The sequence below is a fragment of the Hippocampus bargibanti genome, linkage group LG19, assembly GCF_051943395.1.
Source record: "Hippocampus bargibanti isolate YZ-2025 linkage group LG19, ASM5194339v1, whole genome shotgun sequence".
In the NCBI taxonomy this organism is placed as follows: Eukaryota; Metazoa; Chordata; class Actinopteri; order Syngnathiformes; family Syngnathidae; genus Hippocampus; species Hippocampus bargibanti.
In genome coordinates this window covers 13,253,459-13,279,352 of record NC_142752.1, presented here as the reverse complement: position 1 = coordinate 13,279,352, position 25,894 = coordinate 13,253,459, and the positions used below count along the sequence as shown (strand labels likewise).

The 25,894-nt window shown below is 43.4% G+C and overlaps 1 protein-coding gene across 2 annotated transcripts in view; it reads right to left on the bottom strand.

Annotated features, from left to right (window-relative positions):
* Positions 1-25,894, bottom strand: part of lama4 (laminin, alpha 4) — a 110,902-nt gene that overhangs the window by 44,479 nt on the left and 40,529 nt on the right. For both annotated transcript variants that reach the window (XM_089021787.1, XM_089021786.1), the window contains exons 13-18: positions 21,837-22,030; positions 13,062-13,178; positions 6,461-6,609; positions 5,233-5,374; positions 5,062-5,155; positions 4,865-4,981 (exon numbers count right to left, since the gene is read on the bottom strand). In XM_089021787.1, the coding sequence (XP_088877913.1) occupies positions 4,865-4,981; positions 5,062-5,155; positions 5,233-5,374; positions 6,461-6,609; positions 13,062-13,178; positions 21,837-22,030 (813 nt within the window). The remainder of the gene's footprint in view (positions 1-4,864; positions 4,982-5,061; positions 5,156-5,232; positions 5,375-6,460; positions 6,610-13,061; positions 13,179-21,836; positions 22,031-25,894) is intronic.

Genomic DNA, 25,894 nt, shown 5'->3' with positions numbered 1-25,894 from the left:
TTGATTTGAAAGTATTCAATGTTGGAGATGCAATGGAGGAAATCCAACGTTTATTAAGACAGCATGCAGATGCTAATTTATCTTCTGGCTGCCTTTGCGTACAGTGATGACATTTGTCAGTTCAAAAGTAGTTTATAGTTACGACTAAAAGTGCAGGATAACCTCAAGATTGATTTGATTGTGAATTATTATCATTATTATTATGAATTTGATGCAGTGCACATTGGAGTAATTGACTGCAGTGCACATTAAAGGAATTTCTCGCCGGTAAGAATGAAATTGGCAAATGAGTTCAGTGGGCACCGATGTCAGCCAGAGATTCAGGCGAAATCAGATATATTGTGTAGGGCTTCCACGCTAACCAGCTTCTTTCAGAATTGAGAGAAAGAGATCCTTCAGAAGGGGAGGACTCCTGCGGAATCCGTGCCAGGGTGGCCGCAGATGAAGCTGGGTTGTGCGAATGGATGTCCTACGCAGAAGCGAAACTGACTGTCAACTGGTGCCCTCCAACTGAATGACAAAAGGCGAGTACGAGATGACCATTTACACAGATCGCCATAATGTTGACGACCATGTCAACTTGTGCAAATTGTAGAAGGCTGTCCTCCACCCATACAATTTGGTGACATTTAAATGTCCACCAAAAACACATTTTTGCAGAGATGATTTGCTTGGGTGCCAGCAGAGGAGTAACAGCAGAAGAAGCTGTGCTCAATGTACAAAAATTCCGTGGTACACGCTACATGAATTAGTTCTCATGCAGGTGTTGAGAGACATGCCAAAATTTGGACTCCAAATTTTTGACCAATGATTGACAAGCAGTTTTATGCAAATTGATGTCTGTGTAAACTCTCAGTCTTACAGGAGTGGTCCATCGATGAGAAGGTTTCTTCAGCCGTCATCTGTACAAATTTGAAGGTTTCGGACGTTTCGCCTCCTATCCAAGAGGCTTCGTCAGCGAACTAGGGTCTGACTGGTCGTATTGATGATCTGTGCAATGTCCAAGAGGGATCGTGTTCCGCGCAAACACGTTCCCAATTGGCAAATTGAGACTTTTCATGTCTCAACAGGGGGGAATGGCAATAGCCTAGATCATCATTGCCAAAATTTTCACTTTTGGTGTTAAGTGATGTTAGCTGCAATATCATTGCCACCAGAAAGTGGTGCCCTCCAGAAATGCAGACTCACTAACAACTAACATACACTAACAAACTAAATCTAACAATAACAATGTCTGCCATTTCTGTGAGAGAATGCATTACAGAGCCTAAACGATGAGACAGATTTTGATAGGGAAAGAAACACCAAGAAAGGGTGCTGTGCAGAATGAAACCATCCCTTTGACATGTGACCTGGCACAAGTCTTCTTTTAGTCTCCACAGGACAGAGATGCGGTATGAAGAAGATGACGTGGGCCACGCCAAAGTGGGATGGACCGGTTGCGGAGCTGCTAGCCGTCTTAGCAGCTACAAGCTTCGTCTGGACTCGCGAGGACACCACACCGTTCGTCAAGAAGATTCCCGATGCACAACTGGAGCCGAAGATCACACACCTTTTCCCATTCACCAGCTCGTCTGTACCACACCCTGGGGCCTGCTTGCGACTAATGCTACAAACAATTTTGTTCCTACTCGTCATCCTGGTGATCACCATCCAGGATCCCATGAAGATTTGACTATTGTAGCTAGAGAATGACATGACTTTGATTTGAGAATGTTTCCATTATGATTTTCTTTTCTGTTCACCTCGACCGATGTTAAAAATGTTCGTCAGGGGGGAGATGTTAGGGTAATTCGCCATACAAACATGTCTAAACATCGCTCTGTAATCTTTGTTTACATTTTGAACTTCCTTGTATGTCATATCCTGCCTTCCTTTACGCAATGTCGCACTTTTATTACGTCACATCCTGTCACGTCATTGCTATGCACCGCATAAATACTCCTGCAGCCCGTTCATCTCTCTCTCCATGCTCGCTCTTCCGTCCGCACCACAATGCCCGTGCTCTCCAAATTAAATCAACTTTCTGTTCAAGTCCTGGCTCCCTGATGATTTAACCATCGATCTCCATCAACACCCGTCGAAGCAATGAACCAAGGGCGAACGATAAAAAATAACCCAACATGCTGGTACTCCTCGAATAGATCGATTGCATCATCTCTGAGTCCATCTGAGAGTGCAATGTCCCATGTGTCTTTGACTGGACAGCTTTCAGCCTTTGCCTCTTGAAATGCCCTCCGCACCAGAATAGCTCCCTTTTGCTTGGTAGGAGTCACAAGGCCAACTGGATCGTGCAGTCCTGACACTTGACTGAGAAGTTCTCTTCGCGTCAAAGGGCTGGGTGTCATGGCTCTGATCTTGTCTTTCAGAAGGTCTTCACCCAGCCGCATCTTTTGTTTCCTCTTAGAGAAGTTGATTCCACTTCTGACATGGAGGTTATCGTCTTCAACTCTGTAGCCCAGACCAAGTGCTTTGTTGTCATCATTGCCCATCTGATTTGGTAGGATGATGGTCTTTGTCCTTTCCTCATTACAGCGTTCCTTCCTCCCACTTTGCCCAGAGAAGACCCATGGCTTCAGCTCAAAACCTCCGGCCTTCAGGATCCTCTCCACATTGGCTGTGATGGAGTTTAGCTGGACAAGGCTGTTGTGTGAAGTAAGGATGTCGTCAACGTAGCTGTCGTTATGAATCACTAGACGTTCCTCTTCAAGGTGGGAAAAGAGAGGGAGGTTTGCAGTTTCACGCATTGCCGGTTGCGCTATGCACCCTGCAGGTTTGTCTCCTATGTTCACTCTTGAGATCGCGTATTCCCCCAGGTCCTCATTCTCAGCATCTCGCCAGAGGAATCTGTGAAGATGCACTTCTTGGTCGTCCAGCCTTACGGAGTTATACATCTTTTTTATGTCTCCCAGGGCAGCATGAACTCCACATCTGAATCTGAGCAGTACAGCTCGAATCTGATTAAGGACATCAGGGCCTTTCATCAGCAGGCCATTCATGCACCTCTGCACCTTTGGCTGCTATTCCAGACAATTCTTATTGGAGTTGTTACCGAGGGTGGGTTTGGAGCAATGAGGTGACTGAGATACCAAACTGGTCCATCCCAACTGGTGATGGTGCCTTTGGGTAGTTTGAAGGCTGCTTTTCTATTTACCATATCATGGACTTGTGCAGCATAAGCCACCTTCCACTCCGGTCTTTTGGCCAATTGTTTTTCTGTTCTCAGGAATGTAGCCTCAACCATTTTTCTGTTGTTTGGTAAGGAAATGGGGTCCTCCACCCAGGGATACCTGGCATGCTAGTGTGGCTCTTCGCTGTGGTGGTCCTCTGTGACATAGGTGAGGCCGTCCCTTACTACTTCAAGTTCCCGTTCCTCTGCGGGAGTCATCTCTTTGCCGCCTGGTTGAAATTTTCCACAGCGGCATCCTCCACACTTTGGATCACATGCTGCACCAATACTGTCCCACCACTCTAGGAAGTCCCGGTAGGTGCTTGAAGTGCTTGACCTCTGGAGCTTGGCGTGAACATGAGTGTTGGGAGGATTTGTTCTAGCTGGGCCAGTGAGTTCTTCGTACTTTAAGGCAGCAGTCCTCATTGATCTTGCAAAGTGAGTCCTGGACATGTGGGCGGACACAGTAAGGTCTTCAAAGAGTCCAGGATGAGAGCCTCCGACTGTCATCCCCAATGGCCCGTCCCACAGCACAAGGTCTCAAATAACTCTGATCCGTTGAGGTGCTAGCTGGCCCTCTCTGTGGCTTATAAGCAGATTGATTTCATCTGGTCTTGTCAGAGCTCCAAGTGGGACATCCGGAAAGAGTTTCTGGAGCCGTTTGGAGTCAACACTTTTGTTAATGTCTGCAATATTGTCCAGACCATAACAAACCAATTGATGCGATTTCAGAGTGCCTTTTGGAGTCCTCACTCTGATCTTCAAGAGGTACCGCTTTGTCTCCACAATGGTCTTCATTCCTCCAACACTGTGTACGATGAGAGTGATGTCTTCGCTTCTAAGGTTCAGTTTGTCTGCAGTCGTGTGGGTGATGTAATTGGTGTCAGATGCCAGGTCAATCAGTGTTCCAATCTTTTGTCCAGTATTTGTGGTGACTTCCAATAACATCATCAACACTGGCAGTTCCTGCAATCCACTTCTTAGGTGCATATTCATCCTTGCAGGCTTGGTTGGTGCATATGAAGTCATCTTTGCAGTCTGAACTGACATTATGGACATCAAGACATCTGTTGCATGCTCCCAGCTTCTTAACAGCAGCTTTCTTGTCTGCAAGCTGCAATGCCCGGAATTGCATGCAGTAGTATAGTTTCTTCCTGGGCTTCCCATCTCCGCAGACAACACAGCCATTGCGGTCATCACATGCCCTGGTGGATTTCGTCCTGGCATATCTTGGCTCAGGCTTCGATTCCCTCTTATTTGGTTCCTCATCCAATTGTTCCAGCTGCTCATAAATACTCTCTTGCCCTTTCAGGAAGTCCAACAAACCGTCAAACCTGTTGACTGGAGTTACAGCATTCCTGGGATCTGCTGCATAGATGAGCCATTCCTTTCTGAGAGGTGCTGGGAGTTTCCCCTCAATCAACCTGGTCACGAGTGGGTTTTTGATAGCGCCAGTGTCCCCGATACATCCATCCATCCATCCATCCATCCATCCATCCATCCATCCATCCATCCATCCATCCATCCATCCATCCATCCATCCATCCATCCATCCACTAGTTAGCTAACCAACTAGCACTATGCCGACACCCAAAAAGAAACATGACCAAAAAAACAAGATGTATACACTCATAGCTGATATCATATCAAGCCCATTTCAACATACGTAGTGAGGCAAATACTGGAGTTTCCTACCTGTCTCAGGTTCAGAAATATCCTGGATCATCTCTTCAAGCTTTTGGCTGTTTTTATGCAAAGTCTCTTTGGTCTCTTCAATGTATTTCAGCTTGTCAACTACCTCGGCTTCTGCTTCTGGAATCAGAGTGATGTCAAGGTGGGATAATGTTCTTAGACGACAATGTCGAGACAACCAATGTTTGACTGTTGCCTACCTATTTTTTCAGAATGCAATGAAACTGATTCCTTGAAAACATTGTCACATTGCACCATCAGATCTTTCAGCTGCAAGTTGATCCCAGTGATGGACTGAATCATAGAAGAAAAAAGTACAAAGCAATTTCATGAGAGTATTGTTTTTTTGCAATGTGTTTTGGAAAACTTACTTCATTTGTTGTGTGGGATAGGTTCAAGGTTGTAAGTGATGTGATATTGGCATTGGTGATGTATTTCACTATATTTGTATAGACATTGGCAGCACTTATAGCCTTCTGCACAAAACCATTGGTATCACTCTCTCGCAGGTCCCTGGAAAAATAGACATGTTTTCATATTATTTACTTTCTGCCTATTGGGATGCAGGGTGTTCTAATATCCCCACCCATGCAATAAGACATAACACAAGCAGGAGGAAAGAAGGAATGACCAGAACAGACAAATCCCCAGGAGCCATACAATATGAGAAGTGTCGGTCCTGGCTTGAATGATCCTTTGGCACCACCCCTTCAACCCACAATTGTGTACTGATCAAAATATTTACCGTATTATCTGCACTATACAGCACTTCATCTTATAACGCACCCTTTCAATGAAAGGCATATTTCAAATGGTTTTCATATACAGTATAGGGCGCATTGTATTATGAGGCACATAGAATAGAAGCTACAATGGGGACTGTGGTTGTGCTATGTATCCACTAGATGGAGCTATGCTATAGGCAATACAATTCAATACAGTACAGTACAGTACAATACAATACAATACAACACAATACAATACAATACAATACATGTAAAACAGGACCCTCTTCTTTGCCTTTTGGCTTTTACCATCAGGGGTCGCCACAGCAAATCAGTGTCCTCCATCTCACCTGTTTTGTGCATCCTCTTCTCTCACACCAGCTACCTTTACCTTTCAAGCCTTTATAAAACAGCAAAACCCTTCACTAAATCGCCATGGTGGTGTGAGGTTTAATTTGGATTGTGCAACAGACTTTTCAGATCATTACCACATAGGCTTAGTCATGCTGATGAGGTGATAACAGTGCGAACGGGGCAATCAGGACAGTCATCGAACATAATCATTCAAGACAATAGAAGTAATCAGTGTAGCCTCAGAGAACAGTCCTCTGCTCCTCCCAACCTTAGAGCAGGGACCTATTAAAGCAGAGGTCTGGCACCGCCACCTCTGGACAGGAGGGATATATAGATATAGGGCCAGAGCTACCAGTAAATTTCAGTTCTCTGACGAAGCCTCTTGGAAGAGAAGCGAAATGTCCGACACCTTCAAAGAAGTACAGATGACGTCTGAAGAAACCTTTTCATCGATCAACATATCCTATGTGTATACATATGTAAATGGTGTTACAAGAGGCTCGACCCCAACAATTATTACCCTTCCAGTTTCATGGACCGTCGTTCAAGCTCTTCAGCATGCTCATCCGCCCTTCTAATTAGCTCTCTATCAGCGGATGACAGCTGTTCCATCTTCTCTGTTAGCTTTTGGCTCGCACCATCAATTGCAGCATGGTTCTGTGTTATATTCTGTACACAAAAGAAAAAGAAACAGATACATAGGAGTTGATCTCATTATTATGCAGGCATATACAGTGATACCTTGGCTTAATTGGTTCCCAGACAATGTGTAAGGCGAAAAGTGTGTATCCCATAGGAATTTCCCAAAGGAAACCATTAAAATGAAATTAATCCGTTCCCAGGTCGCCATAAAACATAATTTTCCATTTTCTAATTTTCTAAGCCTTAAAGCTACACAAAATATACCTTATTGTATGCATAATAAATGTGCTACGGATTTATAATTAAAGAAATAAACTGTACCGTATAATAAAGTCGTTTTATTTACCTTCGTGATGGTCGTTGATGGCTTGATGGAATGGAGTGGCCGCTTTCATCAGCATTAAACACTTGATGAGGAACATAACCTTCTTCTTTCACCATATTGAGGAATGATCCCTTGGAGGTACTTTCGCTGTGATAATTTTATCTAGTTCATCAATTGTGTACTGTTTAGCTGGGTTGATAGCTTTTTGCATCAAGTGTACAGATGGCTTATGCAGGTTGTTTGTGGAGCCTGATTGATGGGATATCTTAACCTTGCAGTCTACACTTTGCGTTTGTCATTTTTTATCAAAGTTGAAACGAGTCCAAATGTCACTGTTTTCGATCCATGTTCTCACAATTTCACTTTTTTTTCACTTTTGTTTTTTGTTTCAAGCTCTGTCGTCTCTCTTTTGTGTGTGTTTTCTCACTCTCTCACTGTCGTCTGCCTGTCTCTTTAAAGGACAACCGATGTCACTTTTTTGTTTCCTAACTGACATCAGAAAAACATTTTATAGCATCAAAATACCCAAAACATGCAGTATGATATTTATATGCAAATGCAAAACACCAATAATCGATCGAAATTTAAAGTGTCCAAAATCTGCCAAAAATTGAGCTGCAAATTGGGCATTTTCAGAAATTCCCGCCCCTAGTTCGTGACGTCACGCCAAGGCATCTTGCATTGCTGGAGAAGCAAAACAATGGCTTCAGATTCAAAGAATATGCTTTCTTGTTACACATCCAGTTATGAATATGATTCAAATCACTTTGCTGCTGTGAAATGTAAATTTCTCCACTGTGAGACTAATAAAGGCAAATCCAATCCAATCCAAATAGTTTTGAAGAGGAAAGCATACATGTTTGCAATCGATTAAATAATTTATTCCGTGCCATTTTGAGGCAACAATGGGGGGAAATGTATCACCTAAAAAGAGGCAGAAAATGGCTTCCGAGCTCCTGTGAGGAATTAATCAGCCCGTTTCCACAGGCTGATAAATTCCTTCCACGGAGCTTGGTCGCCCTCTTCTGGTGGCTTTTTGATGCAACACGAGGTTTTCAGATCAAACAAGTACAGCAAAATACATTGACGTGATGGAAGGACTGCTACAATGTGTCTTTTTTTCGGTCAGGGGCGTTCCTTCAGTGACGTCACGTACGGACTCGTCACCAACTCAAAAACAAGACTTCCTGAATATTCAGCGCGGGTCTTAAAGGACAACCGACGTCACTTATTTTTAGTTTCCTAACTTACATCAGAAAAACGTTTTGTAGCATCTAAAATACCCAAAACACGCAGTATGATATTTTTATTCAAATGCAAAACACCAATAAAAATGACTTAAAGTGTCCAAAATCTGCAAAAAATTGAGCGCCGAATTGGGCATTTTCAGAAAGTCCCGCCCCTAGTTTGTGACGTCACGCCAAGATGTCTTGCATTGATGGAGAATCAAAACAATGTATTCAGATTCGGAGAATATGCTTTCTTGTTACACATCCAGTTAAGAATATGATTCAAATAGTTCTGAAGAAGAAGGCATACATGTTTGCAATCGATTAAATAATTTATTCCGTGTCATTTTGAGGCATCAGGCATGGGAAATGTCGCACCCAAGGGAGGCAGAAAATGGCGACAAAGGGAATTAGTCAGCCCGTTTCCACAGGCTGATAAATTCATTCCATGGAGCTTGGTTGCCCTCTTCTGGCGGCTTTTTGGTGCAACACGAGGTTTTCAGACCAAACAAGTACGGCAAAATACATTGATGTGATGCAAGGACTGCTACAATGTGTCTTTTTTTTTCGGTCAGGGGCGTTCCTTTAGTGACGTCATGTACGGACTCGTCACCAACTCAAAAACAAGACTTACGGAATATTCAGCGGCAGTCTTAAAACGTGAAATAGAGCTATATGCGGTGGAATCTTTGTAAAATACGCTCACTAGAAGTCATTTGAAGCCATTTTACAAATTATGGACACAACTTGTCACATCTCGTCGCCGCCTGGGGCGCGCCCCGCCCCTCCTGTCACCTCCTCCGCTGCTCCATGGAGACGGCCCCTCCCATCATCACGCACCTGGGTTCCCACAGCTGTTTGTCATTCCCTTGATTGTGCCTTCTGACTATATTTACCGATCGCGCAATACCGTCTTTGTCGGAGTATTCCTAAAGCCACCATTACTACTTCCATGCCGTCACCGATCTCTCACTTACCTCTCCCTGCTGTTATTTTTTGCATGCGTGCCTCAGTAAAGACTTTTTGTTCACGAGTATCTGTCTCGCCGTGTATTTTGGATCCAACCTCCCCGCTTTCCTTTCGTCACTCGAGCCCTGCCCTCAAGCCTCGAGTGCCGTGACAGTCCGGAGACGTCGGTTGTCCTTTAATGTTTAACCCCCCCCCCCCTCACTGCTGCGTTCTTGACCAATCACGTGGCTTTAACTGAAGACGCCATTTTGTTTTTTGGAGAACAGCCTCACTCTCTGTCTGTCTGTAACCCCACCCCCTCACTGCTGCGTTCTTGACCAATCACGTGGCTTTAACCGAAGACTAGGGGCGGGGAATAGGGGACAAAAACAGTGGCCACCATCTTTTTGTTAGGAGAACGGGCTCGTTTGCGAACGACACATCACTCATTGTGGCAGGTCCGTGTGTATCCTGAAAAATAATTTGTATTTCAAGGTAAAATGTTCATAAATGTAACGTTCGTAAACCGAAAAGTTCGTAAGCCAAGGGGTTCGTAAACCGAGGTATCACTGGACATCTTGTTAGAATACATTGTCTCCAGTGTGGCCCCTCCCTCTGTTGTGTTTTGTCACTTTCCCCTTAATTCTGTGTGGGCTTGGCGTCTTCCCAATCATTTCACCTGTCTCACCTACACTCCTAACAGTCTTCACCTCATCAGCCAAAATCACCCCACAAGTCCTGTAATAATAATAATAATAATAATAATAATAATAATAATAATAATAATAATAATAATAATAATAATAATAATAATAATTTATGACATTGAAATATTTTGTTTCTGCAGATTTGGCTTACATTAGGTAGCTGGCTATCGATTAGCTATCTATTAGTTATCTAGCTAGATATCTGGCTATCTATTAGCTATCTATCCAGCTTGCTGGCTATCTATTGGATGTCTATTATTATTATTATTATTATTATTAATAATAATAATAATAATAATAATAATAATAATAATAATAATACATTTCATTTCTAAGCGCCTTTCAAAACTCTCAGTCACTTTCCAGTCATAGGATAAGTTTTTATGTGGGTGAGCAGCGGCAGCCACACACGCCAGCGTTCACTCGACACGGAAGTAACTCAAATACATAGAAAGCTAGCTAATATATATAGCTAATAGCTAACTAAATAGATAATATATAGCCAGCTAGACAGATAATAGACAGCAAATAGATAGCTAGCTAGCTAGCCAGATAGCAAATAGCTAGCTAGATTGCCAGATAGCTAGGGTGAACAGCGGCAGCCATACGCGCCAGCGTTCTCTCAACCCGGAAGTAACTGAAATACATAGAAAATTAGCTAATATATAGCTAATAGCTAGCCAGCCAGATAGATAATAGCTAGCTAGATAGCAAATATATAGTGAGGTAGACATATCATAGATAGCAAATAGCTACCTAGCTAGGTATCTAGCCAGATAGCAAATAGCTAGATAGATTGCCAGATAGCTAGGTTGGGCAGCGGCAGCCACACGCGCTAGCGCTTATTCAACTCGAAAGTAACTCAAATACATAGAAAGCTAGCTAATATATAGCTAATAGCTAGCTAAATAGCGAATATATAGCCAGCTAAACAGATAATAGATAGCAAAGAGATAGCTAGCTAGGTAGCTAGCCAGATAGCAAATAGCTAGTTTGATGGCCAGATAGCTAGGTTGAGCAGCGGCAGCCACATGCGCCAGCGCTCACTCAACCCGGAAGTAACTCAAATACATAGAAAGCTAGCTAATATATAGCTAATAGTTAGCTAAATAACTAATATATAACCAGCTAGACAGATAATAGATAGCAAATCGATAGCTAGCTAGGTAGCTAGCCAGATAGAAAATAGCTAGATAGATAGCCTAGATAGCTAGGTTGAGCAGCGGCGCGCAGTCCTCTTATGTTGTATGAGATGATCAGCAAAGTCTACAGAGATGATAATCTCTGTCCTGTTCAGAAAAATAGTGGCAATTTTTTTTGTAAGGATTTATTGCTGCAATTAATCATTTTTCATGCTTGTCCTTGAGTAGGTTCATTTGTGTCTCGTTGTAACTGACTGGGTATATTGTCATTGGTTGCCATGACAACAAAACTATTATTTATTTTGTCTTGTTGTTCTGTAAATAACATTTCTATGTGAACTTTTATATGAATGACCTGGAATTTGATTGTCTCTTTCATCTAGAACTGCTTCATGTCACAAACAGGGTACAAATGAATGAGTCTCTGTGTCTTTGTGTTGTCATATTATTTGTTATTTAGTTTTTTTCACTTCAAGATAGCGCCGTGAGAGTGGCTGCCTTTCCAGCAGCTCTTGTATTTTGTTTTCTCTACTTCTTTCTTTCCTTTCCTCTTCCTTTCATAACTTTGCTGTTGTGTTACTTCCGGGTAGAGTGAACGCTGGCGTGAATGGCTGCCGCTACTCACCCTCACAAAAAAAATTCCGGGACTGTAAAGTGACCTTGAGAGTTTTGAAAGGCGCTCATAAATGAAATGTATTATTATTATTATTATTATTATTATTATTATTATTATTATTATTATTAAAATTATTATTATTATTATTATTATTATTATTTATATGTGTGTTTTTACAAAAAGCCAGATAGCAAGCTAGCTAGATAAAAATTATCTGTTTAGCTGGCTATATATTAGCTATTCAGCTAGCTATTAGCTATATATTAGCCAGCTTTCTATGTATTTGAGTTACTTCCGGGTTGAGTGAACGCTGGCGCGTGTGGCTGCCGCTGCTCAACCTAGCTATCTGGCCATCTGGCTAGCTATTTGCTATATGGCTAGCTACCTAGCTAGCTATATATTTGCTATCTATTATCTGTCTAGCTGGCTATATATGAGCTATTTAGCTAGCTATTAGCGATGTACGAGAATAATGCTAGAGAGAGACAGAAAAGTAACTGCTAGAGAGAGAACGACAGTCTGAAGTCTACGTCAAAGTTGATCTACTTTCGGTTAATAAGGTGCACACATTAGTAAGGTGCACACAAGTGTTCCACAATAACGTTTGTGATGGAAGTGTTTTTTATCTAGCTAGCTTGCTATCTGGCTATCTATCTAGCTAACTATCTATTTGCTATATATTAGCTGTCTCGCTGGCTATATAGTTATCTATTTGCTGTCTGTTGGCTAGCTGGCGGGCTGGCTGGGTATCTAGCTGGCTATTTATTAGCTTGCTTAGTTTGCTCTCTGGTTAACTAGATATCTGTTAGGTAGCTATTAGCTGGCCGGCTAGATTTCTAGCTATCTATTTGCTGTCTATTAGCTATCTGGTTGGATATCTGGCTGGCTATCTAGTTGGCTACCTGGCTGGCTACCTAGCTAGTTATCTATTTGCTATCTATTTGCTATCTATTTGCTCTCTGTTAGCTAGCTGGTGGGCTGGTTGGCTATCTGGCTGTCTGTCTGTTAGCCCTCTGGTTGGCTAGATATCTGTTAGATAGCTATTAGCTAACTGGCTAGCTTTCTAACTATTTGAATTATTCTGGGTTGAGTGAACGGTAGTGCGTGTGGCTGCCGCTGCTCACCCGCAGAAAAAAACTTATCCCGTGACTGGAAAGTGACCTTGAGAGTTTTGAAAGGCGCTTAGAAATGAAATGGATTATTATTATTATTATTATTATTATTATTATTATTATTATTATTATTATTATTATTATTATTATTATTATTATTATTATTCCTATTCTTTTATTTATTTGTGTGTGCGTATTTCACATTTTTGTGCTGTATTTGTTTGAGTAAATCCTATTTTTTCCATTTTTGTTTACCAAGATTGCAGTCTTGTTCCATGCAGTTGGTATTTGGCCAACCAAGGCAGTTGACCAAGTTTAAAAGACAAGATCTCATCATTCGCATGTCGCTAAGATACTTGAAAAGGCCTGATCTAGTTTCGAGTATAGAATTGTATCATACCTTGACTAAAGTATCCACATCAGCCATGTTCTCTTGTGATTTAGAAATCATGTATTTGGCTTGTTCTGTACTGTTTTGAATATCTGTAAAATCTGCTGCCATCCTCTGCTGCGTTGCCTGAAAGAAAAACAGAAACAACAAAAGAAAAACAACTCACATTTTTTTCTTTGTTGTGATCTGACGAACATGTTGGCTTCTCTGACAAATGAAGTCCTCAAGGCCTTCCGGTTCTCTGCTTTTCGAAAGTCAAACTTTATCATGTGATCAGTCAACGGATAAATCTTTCATGAAAAACTTCTGGTGCTAAAGCAGGCTAGGCAGTTTAAACTACAGTGAACTCCCACTCATCTCAGACAAGTCCATGTCTATTATCTATACTAAGCAAGCGTGCATGTGCACAACAGGCACATTGTAACCCACACTCTAGCTGCTGCTAAGATAAACTGGGCCACAAAATTCTTTGCGTCAGATTGCGTCTTTGGCTTTTGAACAGAAAGCAAAAGTCACAGTAAAATAAATAAAGAAATACATACGTACATACATACATACATACATACATACATACATACATACATACATACATACATACATACATACATACATACATACATACATACATACATACATACATACATACATACATACATACATATGATATATAAATAGGGCCGATACGACCAGTCAGACTTTAGTTCGCTGACGAAGCCTCTTGGATAGGAGGCGAAATGTCCTTCAAATTTGTACAGATGACGGCTGAAGAAACCTTCTCATCGATGGACCACTCCTGTACGACTGAGAGCTTACACATACATACATACATACATACATACATACATACATACATACATACATACATACATACATACATACATACATACATACATACATACATCTCTCCCAGCAAATTGTTTTTTTCGTGTTCATTACTCGTCTCACTCGTGTAAATGTCCGTCTCCATTTGCCTCGCTACACCCGAGGCGTACCTACTCCCGTGAGGTTCTGCTCGACATCGGCAGTTCATTTTTAAAACCAAAACCAGCTGAAGCAGAAGTGCTACGCAAGCATGGATTGCTCAGGGAGTCGGCTGGTCCATTGACCCCCACTCTTCCACCAACCCCCACTCCTGCACCCAACCCAGAGTGGAGGCGCCACAAGCGCTGTATGAGGAAACAGAAGAGGGGGAAGCATCCAGCTACCCCAGCTAACTAGCTTCCGGGCTGACAGAGCGCTCGTCGAGGGGGGGAAGACTCGCGGCGGGAGACTCTGTGTTTACATCAGTGAGGCCTGGTGCCGCAACGCTGTTGTGGTATGCAAACACTGTTCACCACTGATGGAGCTTATGGGCATAAAATGTCGGCCATTCTACCTGCCGAGGGAATTTAGTGCCATACTGCTAGTAGCAGTTTACATCCCCCCGACCTCAATTAACAACAGGAGCGTGGCATTGAATGAATTCTACCAGCACATCAGCGAGCAACAGACAGCCCACCCAGATGCTTTCCTTATCCTGGCTGGCGATTTCAACCCTGCCAACCCGAAAAGCGTTTTTCCACAACTCCATGGACACATTAACTGTCCGACTACAGGTAACAACACACTGGACAATGTTTTCACCACACACAAAGGAGCCTACGAAGGCTACCCCCTCCCCCACCTAGGAGCTTCGGACCACTCCACTATCATGTTAATGCCCGCATATAGGCCACTTGTCAAAGTCGTCAAACCAGTCAAGAAGCAGATAAGGGTGTGGCCTGATGGGTCGTCAGAGGCACTCAAAGACTGCTTCTCCAACACTGACTGGAACATGTTCACACAAGCGGCCACCTACAACAACACCACCAACCTCCAAGAGTACACAGACTCTGTTACCTCCTACATGAGGAAGTGCATGGATGACGTGATTGTCACCAGATCTGTCACCATCCTGGCCAACCAGAAGCCATGGGTGACGGGTGAAGTCCACAGGCTCCTTAGGGCTCGGAACGCTGCCTACGAAGCTGGCGATGAGCTGGGCCTGAGGACAGCCAGGGCCAACCTGTCACATGGCATCAGGATGGCCAAGAGACAGCACTCCAGGAGGATCGCCAACCACTTCAGAGACAGCAGAGACACCAGGAACCTGTGGCGTGGGATACAGACCATCACAGACTACAGGCCCTCTCCACAGACCTGCGAGAACTCCACCACTCTGCTCAACCAGCTGAATGACTTCTTCGCCCGCTTGGAAGCAGACAACAGCACTCCAGCACAGAAGACCCCACCACCTCCCGGCGAACAGGTGCTGACACTGTCCCAGGACAGCGTGAGGCGATCCCTCAGTGGGACCAACGCACGAAAAGCCCCGGGTCCCGACGGCATTCCTGCCGTGTTCTGAGAAACTGCGCTGTGGAGCTCGCAGATGTCTTCACGGACATCTTCAACACCTCTCTGAGCCAGGCTGTTGTGCCCACGTGCCTCAAAGCCACCACCATTATCCCGGTCCCTAAGAAGTCGTCCCCCACCAGCCACAATGACTACCGCCCGGTCGCACTCACTCCCATCCTCATGAAGTGCTCCGAGCGGCTAGTTATGGATTGGATTGGATTGGATATGGACATCAAGGCTGCCCTCCCCCCCAACCATGACCCCTCCCAGTTTGCATATCGGCCCAACCGCTCGACCGATGATGCCATCTCCACTGCTCTCCACACAGCGCTCACCCACCTGGAGACCAGAGACTCCTACGTCAGAATGCTGTTCATCGACTTCAGCTCAGCATTCAACACAATCAGCTCACCGATAAATTGAGCAAACTGGGGATCAGCACCTCCCTGTGCAACTGGCTGCTGGACTTCCTGACGGGGAGACCACAGGCAGTTGGCGACAACACTTCCAGCACCATCACGCTGAACACAGGGGCCCCCCAGGGGTGTGTGCTGAGCCCCCTCCTCTTCACTCTGCTCACGCCCGACTGCTCACCATCATCACCCAGCTCCAACACCTTCATAAAGTTTGCGGATGACACGACTGTGGTGGGCCTCATCAACAACGACAAGGAGACAGGCTACAGGGACGAGGTCAGCCGCCTGGCCACGTGGTGCAAGGACAACAATCTCCGTCTGAATGTGGAGAAGACGAAGGAGATTGTTGTGGACTTCAGGAGAGTGCGCCCCCAGCATGCTCCACTAACCATCGACGGTGCTGCAGTGGAGAGAGTGAGCAGCACCAAGTTCCTGGGAGTGCACATATCCGAAGACCTGTCCTGGAGCCACAACATCAATGGCCAAGAGATCCCATCAGCGCCTGTACTTCCTCCGCAAGCTCATAAGAGTTGGAGCCCCGACCCCCATCACGACCTCCTTCTACCGCGGTACCATCGAGAGCATCCTGACCAGCTGTATCACCGTGTGGTACGGCGCCTGCACCGTGTCCTGCTGTAAGACTCTGCAGCGCATCGTGAGGACAGCTGAGAAGATCATCGGTGTCTCTCCCCCCCCCCCCCCCTTCAGGACATCTACAACACCCGCCTCACCCGCAGAGCCATCAGGATCGCTGGCGATCCCACACACCCCTCCCACAGCCTCTTCAGCTTGCAGCCATCGGGTAGGAGACTGCAGAGTCTCCGAGCCAAGACCAGCAGGCTCAAGGACAGTTTCTGCCACCAGGCATTCCGGAGACTAAACTCCCTCCCAGCCCTGCCCAGCCCACTGCCACACTCACCGAACTCTGAGTACACGCTACATGTTGTACGATCATCCTGAACTCTATTTTTTTGTTCTTTCTCATTTTTTCTGCAAGACCTCACTTCAACCCTTTCTTGTTGTTTGTTTTTGCATTACTACATTACGTCACTTTATATACGTCACTTCCTCACTTTACATATGTCACTACCTCACTTTACTGTCTGTCAGTGACTTTACAGATACTACGTCACTGCCCCACTTTCCAGATGACACTACCTCACTTTACATACAGAAATTACATGTATTGTCTGTTGTCAATTGTATGTCTTTTTAGCCACGTTATAAGTGCCTTGCATATCTTGCACGCTGGGTCCAAGAGGGCATTAATTTCATCTGTGCTGTATGTCATGCATATTAGCATATTTGACAATAAAGCTGACTTTGACTGACTTTGACATACATACATACATACATACATACATACATACATACATACATACATACATACATACATACATACATACATACATACATACATACATACCAGTGACGTGCGGTGAGGTTCATGGCTGGTGAGGCACTGACATCATCAATGACGCCACCGCTAGTCTCTACTTAGTATTTGAACGGTAAATGTGAAAATTCAGCGATTTTGAAAAAAATCCTGAAACGGTGAAGTTAAATGGACAAGAACTTTAAAGTACAAATCACTAAATACATCTAACTGTTTAATTTATTTTTTCATTTGATATTTCCATGATGATGACAGGTGAGGCACTGCCTCACCTGCCTCCACTGACTGCACGTCACTGATACATACATACATACATACATACATACATACATACATACATACATACATACATACATACATACATTTATTTTTGTGCCCTTGCCTGCCGTTTTTTATGGGTGTTTGCTTTTAACAGTAATTCAAAAATGTCTAAGACAAATATCATCACTGTGAGCAATCGCTTGATTTGTGAACACTCGTCTGGGTTTAATAATCTATAAAAAGAGACATGTAGATCCCTCCTTGCCAGTGGAGTTCCATTGCTCGGTAATCACCAATGGCCGAGCGGCTCTGAAACATTTGTCAGCCTATCAAACGTCCCGTCACTTGATTGACATACAGGGCAACCATTCAGAACTGAATTTTTACCTTTAGGTCGCCGTGCATGCGTAAAACAACGGCGCTAAACGCAGCAAAATTTAAAAGCTAGTCAGCGAATTACCTCAGATTTTAAGCCCTTGCTAAAACATATGGTGATCAAAATGAGTGAGAAAGCGGGACCGAGTAAGGGGGCAAAACATATTACTTTCATACGGAATGGGAAAATGTGGAGCGGCATTTTCGGACTGTTCATGGAAAATACGACATTGACTTCCCGCTGAAAAGCCAGCTGAGAAAGAGACCGGTGAACGAACTAAAATCCCAGTTGTCCGGACAGCAGTTATTTTTCACTCAACATACTTCAAAAGCGAAAGCCGCCACCGAAGCATCGTTCCGGGTGAGTGACGCCATCGTTAAAAACAACAAGTCCTTCCAAGACGGAGAGATGGTAAAAGAAGCATTCGTTGACGCAGGTGTCTCCTTGTTCAGAGACTTTAAAAATAAGGCAGAGATATTATCTTCCAACAAAGCTCTGCGCTGTCAAGACATATAGTTACACGACGCTATGAAGCCATGGTTGAGGATTTAACCCAGCAAATGTGAAAAGACATCGGAGATTGTGAGTGTTCTCACTGCTGAAGTCCAGGGCTCATGGACAGTTCTGTAACTTACTCACACAGGAAAAGTACCCCAACATGAGGAAATATGCTACCTCCTTGACTGCATTATTCGGCTCCACTTATTTATGTGGTCAGCCTTTTCCTACATGAAGATCATTAAGTCCAAATACCGTTCCAAGGATGCAGTGGAGCAAGGATGAAGTGAGGAGGGCGCTGAAGAGGATAAAGGGGGGCAAGGCACTCAGGCCTGATGATTTACCAATCGAGGTATGGAAGTGTCTTGGAGAGGTGGCGGTGGTGTTCCTGACTGGGTTATTCAACAAGATCTTAGATGGTGAACAGATGCCTGAAGAATGGAGACGAAGTGTACTCGTGCCCATTTTTAAGAACAAAGGAGATGTGCAGAGTTGTACTAATTACAGAGGAATAAAGTTGATGAGCCATACAATGAAACTCTGGGAAAGAGTAGTTGAAGCTAGACTAAGAGCAGAAGTGAACATTTGTGAGCAGCAGTATGGCTTCATGCCAAAAAAGAGTACGACAGATGCAGTGTTTGCTTTAAGAATGCTGATAGAGAAGTACAGAGAAGGTCAGAAGGAATTGCATTGTGTCTTTGTAGATCTGGAGAAAGCGAATGACAGGGTGCCCAGAGAAGAGCTGTGGCATTGCATGAGGAAGTCTGCAGTGACGGAAAAGTATGTCAGAGCGGTACAAGACATGTATCATGACTGTAAGACAGTGAGGAATTCAAGGTGGAGGTGGGACTCCACCAGGGGTCAGCTCTGAGCCCCTTCTTGTTTGCTATGGTGATGGACAGGCTGACAGACGATGTTAGACAAGAATCTCCTTGTACCATGATGTTTGCAGATGACATTGTGATCTGTAGCGAGAACAGGGAACAGGTGGCGGAGAAACTAGAGATGTGGAGACATGCCCTGGAAAGGAGAGGAATGAAGATCAGTTGCAGCAAGACGGAATATGTGTGTGAATGAGAGAGATCCAAGTGCAAGAGTAATGCTACAGGGGGAAGAGATAAAGAAGATGGAGGATTTTAAGTACTTGGGGTCAACTGTCCAGAGCAATGGAGAGTGTGGAAAAGAGGTGAAGAAGCGTGTCCAGGCAGGCTGGAGCGGCTGGAGAAAAATGTCAGGTGTGATGTGTGATAGAAGGGTTTCAGCTAGGATGAAAGGAAAAGTGTATAAAACAGTGGTGAGGCCAGCCATGATGTTTGGACTGGAGACAGTGCCGCTGAAGAAAAGACAGGAAGCAGTGCTGGAGGTAGCAGAGCTGAAGATGTTGAGGTTTTTTTTGGGAGTGACCAGGTTGGATAGGATCAGGAATGAGTACATTAGAGGCACAACTCGTATTAGAGGCTTTGGAGAGAAAGTCAGAGAGGCCAGACTGAGATGGTTTGGACATGTCCAGAGGAGAGAGAGTGACTATATCGGGAGAAGGATGCTGAGTCTTGAACTGCCAGGCAGGAGACTGAGAGGAAGACCGAAGAGGAGATGTGGTCAAAGAGGACATGAAGGTAGCTGGTGTGAGAGAAGAGGATGCACAAAACCGGGATAGATGGAGGACATTGATTCGCTGTGGCGACCCCTGAAGGGAAAAGCCGAAAGGAAAAGAAGAAGAAGTTATGCAAGGTACATCAACATACATTGTACATACAAAGAATCCCTAAAACATTATGTTTTGCATTTTTGTCGTGGGTAGATCATTTTGACTTGGTAGTCTTTATAAGTAGCTCGTATGCTGAAAAAGTGTGAGCAACCCTGATCTAGTGTATCTAGTGTATTAGTTCCCTGATTCCTTTTGAGCCCAGATTACTTTTTGTATCGTTATTTAATTCAAGTTTTGTCAATTGAAACTTTGAAGCAGTTGTGCTTTTCTTTTTGCACAGTTATTCACAAGACGAAAACCATGCGACTTCACCGATCCCTTTTGCCATACTGTGTTTCAGCAATAAAAGAAGACACATTCATGCATCTGGCATTAAGACGGCAGCAACGTGGCGCTCAAGACAGTCACTGTTGTGACACCCGTCACAGATGTATCAGTGTACCTTATATGTTCCAGTTCACAAATGTAACAATCGTAGAATTCACAGTAAAGTTGAATCAAAAAAAGAGTCCTGTAGAAATAAGTTGTGAGATAAGGTTAAAAAATGCGGGAGTTTCAGTTCAGATGAGTTCGGCAAACATTTTACATCTTTATTGAAACCAACCGTGGACAAACCTTGAAGGGTCACTAATAGAACATATAAAATAAATGTTTTTTTTTTAAATTGAACACAAAACCAATCCACCAATAATCATAACCACTGGAATATATCAAAGTTGTAAGTATATCCGTGAGCTTGAGGAGCTATGCTGGTAAAGCGGAGTACAGTGATACCTTGTCTTACGAACTTAATTGGTTCCCAGACAGAGTGTGTCAGGCGAAAAGTGTGTATCCCATAGGAAACCATTAAAATGAGAATAATCCGTGTCCAGGTCCTCATAAAACATAATTTTCTACTTTCTAATTTTCTAAGCCTTAAAACTACATAAAATATACCTTATTGTATGCATAATAAATGTACTATGGTATTATAATTAAATAAATAAACTGTACTATATAATAAAGTCGTTCTATTTACCTTTGTGATGGTCGTTGATGGCTTGATGGAATGGAGTGGCCGGTTTCATCAGCATTAAATACTTGATGAGGAACGTAGCCTTCTTCTTTCACCATCTTGAGGAATGATCCTTTGTAGGTGCTTTCTCAGTGATAATATTATCTAGTTCCTCATCAATTGTGTTCTGTTTAGCTGGGTTGATGGCTTTTTGCATCAAGTGTACAGATGGCTTGTGTGGGCTGTTTGTGGAGCCTGATTAATGGAATATTTTAACCTTGCAGTCTACACTCTGCCTTTGAACAATCAAAGTTGAAACTCACTGTCGTCTGCCTGTCTCTTTAATGTTTAAACCACACCCCTCACTGCTGCGTTCTTGACCAATCACATGGCTTTAACTGAAGACTGGGGATGGGGAATAGAGGACAAAAACAGTCGGCTGCCATTTTGTTGTGAGAAGAACGGGCTCGTTCACGAAGGACACATCACTTATTGAGGCAGCTATGTGTACGAAAAAATGTTCGTATGCCAAGGTAAAGTTCGCATGCCAAGGTAAAATTGTCATAAATGTAACGTTCGTAAACCAAAAAGTTCGTAAGCCAAGGGGTTCGTAAACCGAGGTATCACTGTATGTGACAACGAGAAAGGATGTAGTCAGTGTCTACATATGCTTCGCAAACAAATGAAATAGTGAGCAGAAAAGGCTTGAAGACAGACAAGAAAAGAAACATTCACTTGACCCTGAAGGTTATGGGAAATTACCTCAATGCTGTGGAATTTGAGGACATTGCCGTTGTTCCTATCTCGCATCTCCTCAATTGTACTGGTTGAATTCTGGAGGAAGGACTGAGCGTCAGACAGCCTGGCAGTGAAGCGAGACAGAGCTAACTTGAGTGGGTTGAGATGTCCATGTGTAATCAATGACTTCTTTTCCAGCTGACGAATACGCCTCAACACTGTCAGGGATGAAGAATGTATTACATTCAACATTTCACATTGCACATTTCCTTGGTATGTCACAGTATTTTCCAAAATAGACTGGTTAAAATTACATTCATTGCGGTAATTGCTTTATAATGATTAAAGTACAATGTATGCATCTATGGATTTATTATAAAGAATATACATATATGTGTAGACACAACCATGAAGTACCACAGAACAAGAAATACAGAAAACTGACTTTTGATCAATGTTTCTAAAATCTGCCACTTGAATCCAATCCTATATAATCTAATCCAATATTATTTGTCTTGGTGCCTAATCCGTATTTTCAAATTACATTTCATTTATTTGATTTTACATGAGTCGAACGCTTTTCAATAAAAGAAATGTTGATTTTCAAAATATTTAGACGTACCCTCCAGTGACTTTGTGACGGATATCTGATTAAATTGAAATGAACTAAAGAAATATTCCCTGGTCTACCCGGAGACATGATTTCTCCAGTGTTTTATTTATTTATTACCGGTAGTTTGTTTCATTGGGACAGTGCACATTAATCAACAAAAACAAATGTACTAATTTGTAGTCCAACGGCAGGTATCGGTATCAAAAATTAAAAAATAAAAAACACATCAAGCTTTAAAACCACCATGGCAGAAATAAGACGCAAATAAGTATCCATCTTCTGCCGCTTATCAGGGTAGGCTTGCAGGGGCAGCAGCTGCAGTAGGGAAGCCCAAACTTCTCTCTCCCCAGCCACTTCTTCCATCTCTTCCTGGCAGATACCGAGGCGTTCCGAGGCCAGCTGGGTAACATAGTTTCTTCTACCTGTGGGGCATGCTTGGAACACCTCACCAGGGAGGCGTCCGGGGGATCCTAATCAGATGCCCGAGCAACCTCATCTGGCTCCTCTTTATGTGGAGGAGAAGCGGCTCGAGTCTGAGCCCCTGCCGGATGACCAAGCTTAATAATAATAATAATAATAATAATAATAATAATAATAATAATAATAATAATAATAATAATAATAATACATTTTATTTCAAGCGCCTTTCAAAACACCCAAGGACACTTTACAATAAAAACAATAAAACAAAGCACATGACAATAAAACCATAAGTAAAATGATACATAATAAAATAGCAGATAGAACTATACATTGAAAGCAATTTTAAACAAGTGGGTTTTGAGGTGAGCCTTGAAAATAGGGAGGGAGTCAATATTGCGGATGTTGGGTGGAAGAGAATTCCAGAGTTTGGGAGCAGAGCGGCTGAAAGCTCTGCAACCCATCGTGGTGAGACGGGCAGAGGGCACATAGAGGTGAAGGGAGGATGAAGATCTGAGGGACCGAGAGGGAACAGAGATTTGAAGCAGGTCAGAAAGATAGGGAGGGGCAAGGTTATGGATGGCTTTGAATGTAAACAGAAGTATTTTGAATTTGATACGATGTTTAACAGGTAGCCAGTGGAGTTGCTGGAGGACAGGGGTGATGTGGTGAAAGGAGGGGGTTCTAGTGATGATCCGGGCTGAAGAATATTGGACGAGTTGGAGTTTATGGAGAAATTTCTGGTTGATACCGAAGAGAAGTGCGTTGCAATAATCGATGCGGGAGGTGACGAGACTGTGGATAAGGATAGCAGTGGTGTGAGGGGTGAGCGAGGGACGGAGACGAGTTATGTTATTTATATGGGAGTGAAAAGATAGTGAGCTATCGAGGATGACACCCAAGCTCTTGACCTGAGGGGAGGGGGACACGGTTGAACTGTCAATGGTGAGAGAGAAACTGTTAGTTTTGTGGAGGGTGGATTTGGTACCGACAAGGAGAAGTTCGGTTTTGTCACTGTTAAGCTTGAGAAAGTTATGGGAAAGCCAGGATTAAATTTCTGAGAGGCAATGTGAGAGGGATGAAGGTGGAAGCGAGGCGTCGGGTTTGCTGGAGAGGTAGAGTTGGGTGTCATCCGCGAAGCAGTGAAAGTGAATGCCAAACTTACGGAAAATATTGCCAAGAGGAAGTAGGTAGATAATAAAGAGAAGTGGCCCCAGGACAGACCCTTGATGCACACCAGAGGACACAGGAGAGGACCGTGAGGTGAACGAGTTGATTTGGATGAATTGTGAGCGATCAGAGAGATAGGAATGAAACCAGCGGAGTGGGGTATGTGTGATGCCTAGGGTGTAAAGTCTGTCGAGCAGGATAGGGTGGGAAATGGTGTCAAAGGCTGAGGTCAGGTTGAGAAGGATGAGGATGGAGAGTGAACCGGCATCGGCTGCCATAAAAAGATCATTCCTGATTTTTATGAGAGCCGATATGAGAGCTTCTCACCTTATCTCTAAGGGAGAACCCACACACCCTCCAAAGAAAGCTCACTTCGGCCGCTTGTATCCAGGATCTCGTCCTTTTGGTCACGACCCATAGCTCGTGACTATAGATGAGGGTTGGGACGTAGATTGACCGGTAAATTGAGAGCTTTGCCTTTTGGCTCAGTTGCTTATTCACCACAACAGATCGGTACAAACTCCGTATCACAGCAGACGTTGCACCGATCAGCCTGTCGATCTATCGCCCCCTCCTACCCACATTCGTGAACAAGACTCCCAGATACTTAAGGTACAACCGACGTCACTTTTTTGTTTCTTAACTGACATCAGAAAAACGTTTTACAGCATCTAAAATACCCAAAACACGCAGTATGATATTTTTATTCAAATGCAAAACACCAATAAAAATGACTTAAAGTGTCCAAAATCTGCAAAAAAATGAGCTGCGAATTGGGCATTTTCAGAAAGTCCCGCCCCCAGTTCGTGACGTCACACCAAGGCGTCTTGCATTACTGGAAAATGAAAAAAAAAAAAGCTTCAGATTCGGAGAATGTGCTTTCTTGTTACACATAGAGTTATGAATATGACTCAAATAGTTCTGAAGAGGAAAGCATACATGTTTGCAATCGATTAAAGAATTTATTCCGTGTCATTTTGAGGCATCTGGACTGAAATGTAGCGTCCCAGAAAAGAGGCAGAAAAATGGCGACCAGCTTCTGTGAGGAATGAATCAGTTTCCACAGGCTGATAAATTCCTTCCATTGAGCTTGCACGCCCTCTTCTGGAGGATTTTTGGCGCATATGAGGTTTTCAGACCAAACAAGTACAGCAAAATACATTGACATGATGGAAGGACTGCTACAATGTGTCTTTTTTTCGGTCAGGGGAGTTACTTTAGTGACGTCACGTACGGACTCGTCACCAACTCAAAAACAAGACTTCCTGAATATTCACCGCGAGTCTTTAAACGTAAAATATAGCTATATGCGGTGGAATCTTATTAAAATGCGCTCAGTAAAAATCATTTGAAGCCATTTTACAAATTATGGACACAACTTGTGACGTCGGTTGTCCTTTAACCTCCTCCATTTGGGGCAACATTTCCTCCCGAACCGGAGAGGGCACTACTCCCTTTTCTGACTGAGAACCATTTTCTCAGATTTGAAGGTGCTGATTCTCATCCCAACATTCGACTGCCAAATGCTCCAGTGAGAGTTGGAAAGCCCCACTTAAAGACCCCAACAGGACCATATCATCTACGAAAAGCAGAGATGCTATACAGAGGCCACCAAAATGAAACCCTTCCATGCTCTGGCTGCGCCTAGAAATTCTGTCCAGATAGGTTATGAACATAATCGGTGACAAAGGGCAGCCTTGGCGGTGACTAACCCTCACTCAGATCAAGAAAAATAATATTGGGCACATTCAAGTGGCAGATTTTAGAAACATTGATTTCAAAAGTTAACATACTGTATTTCTTGTTGTTTGGTACTTCGTGGTTGTGTGTAGATTGTATAGTATTTATAATAAATCCATAGATGTATATGTTGTACTTT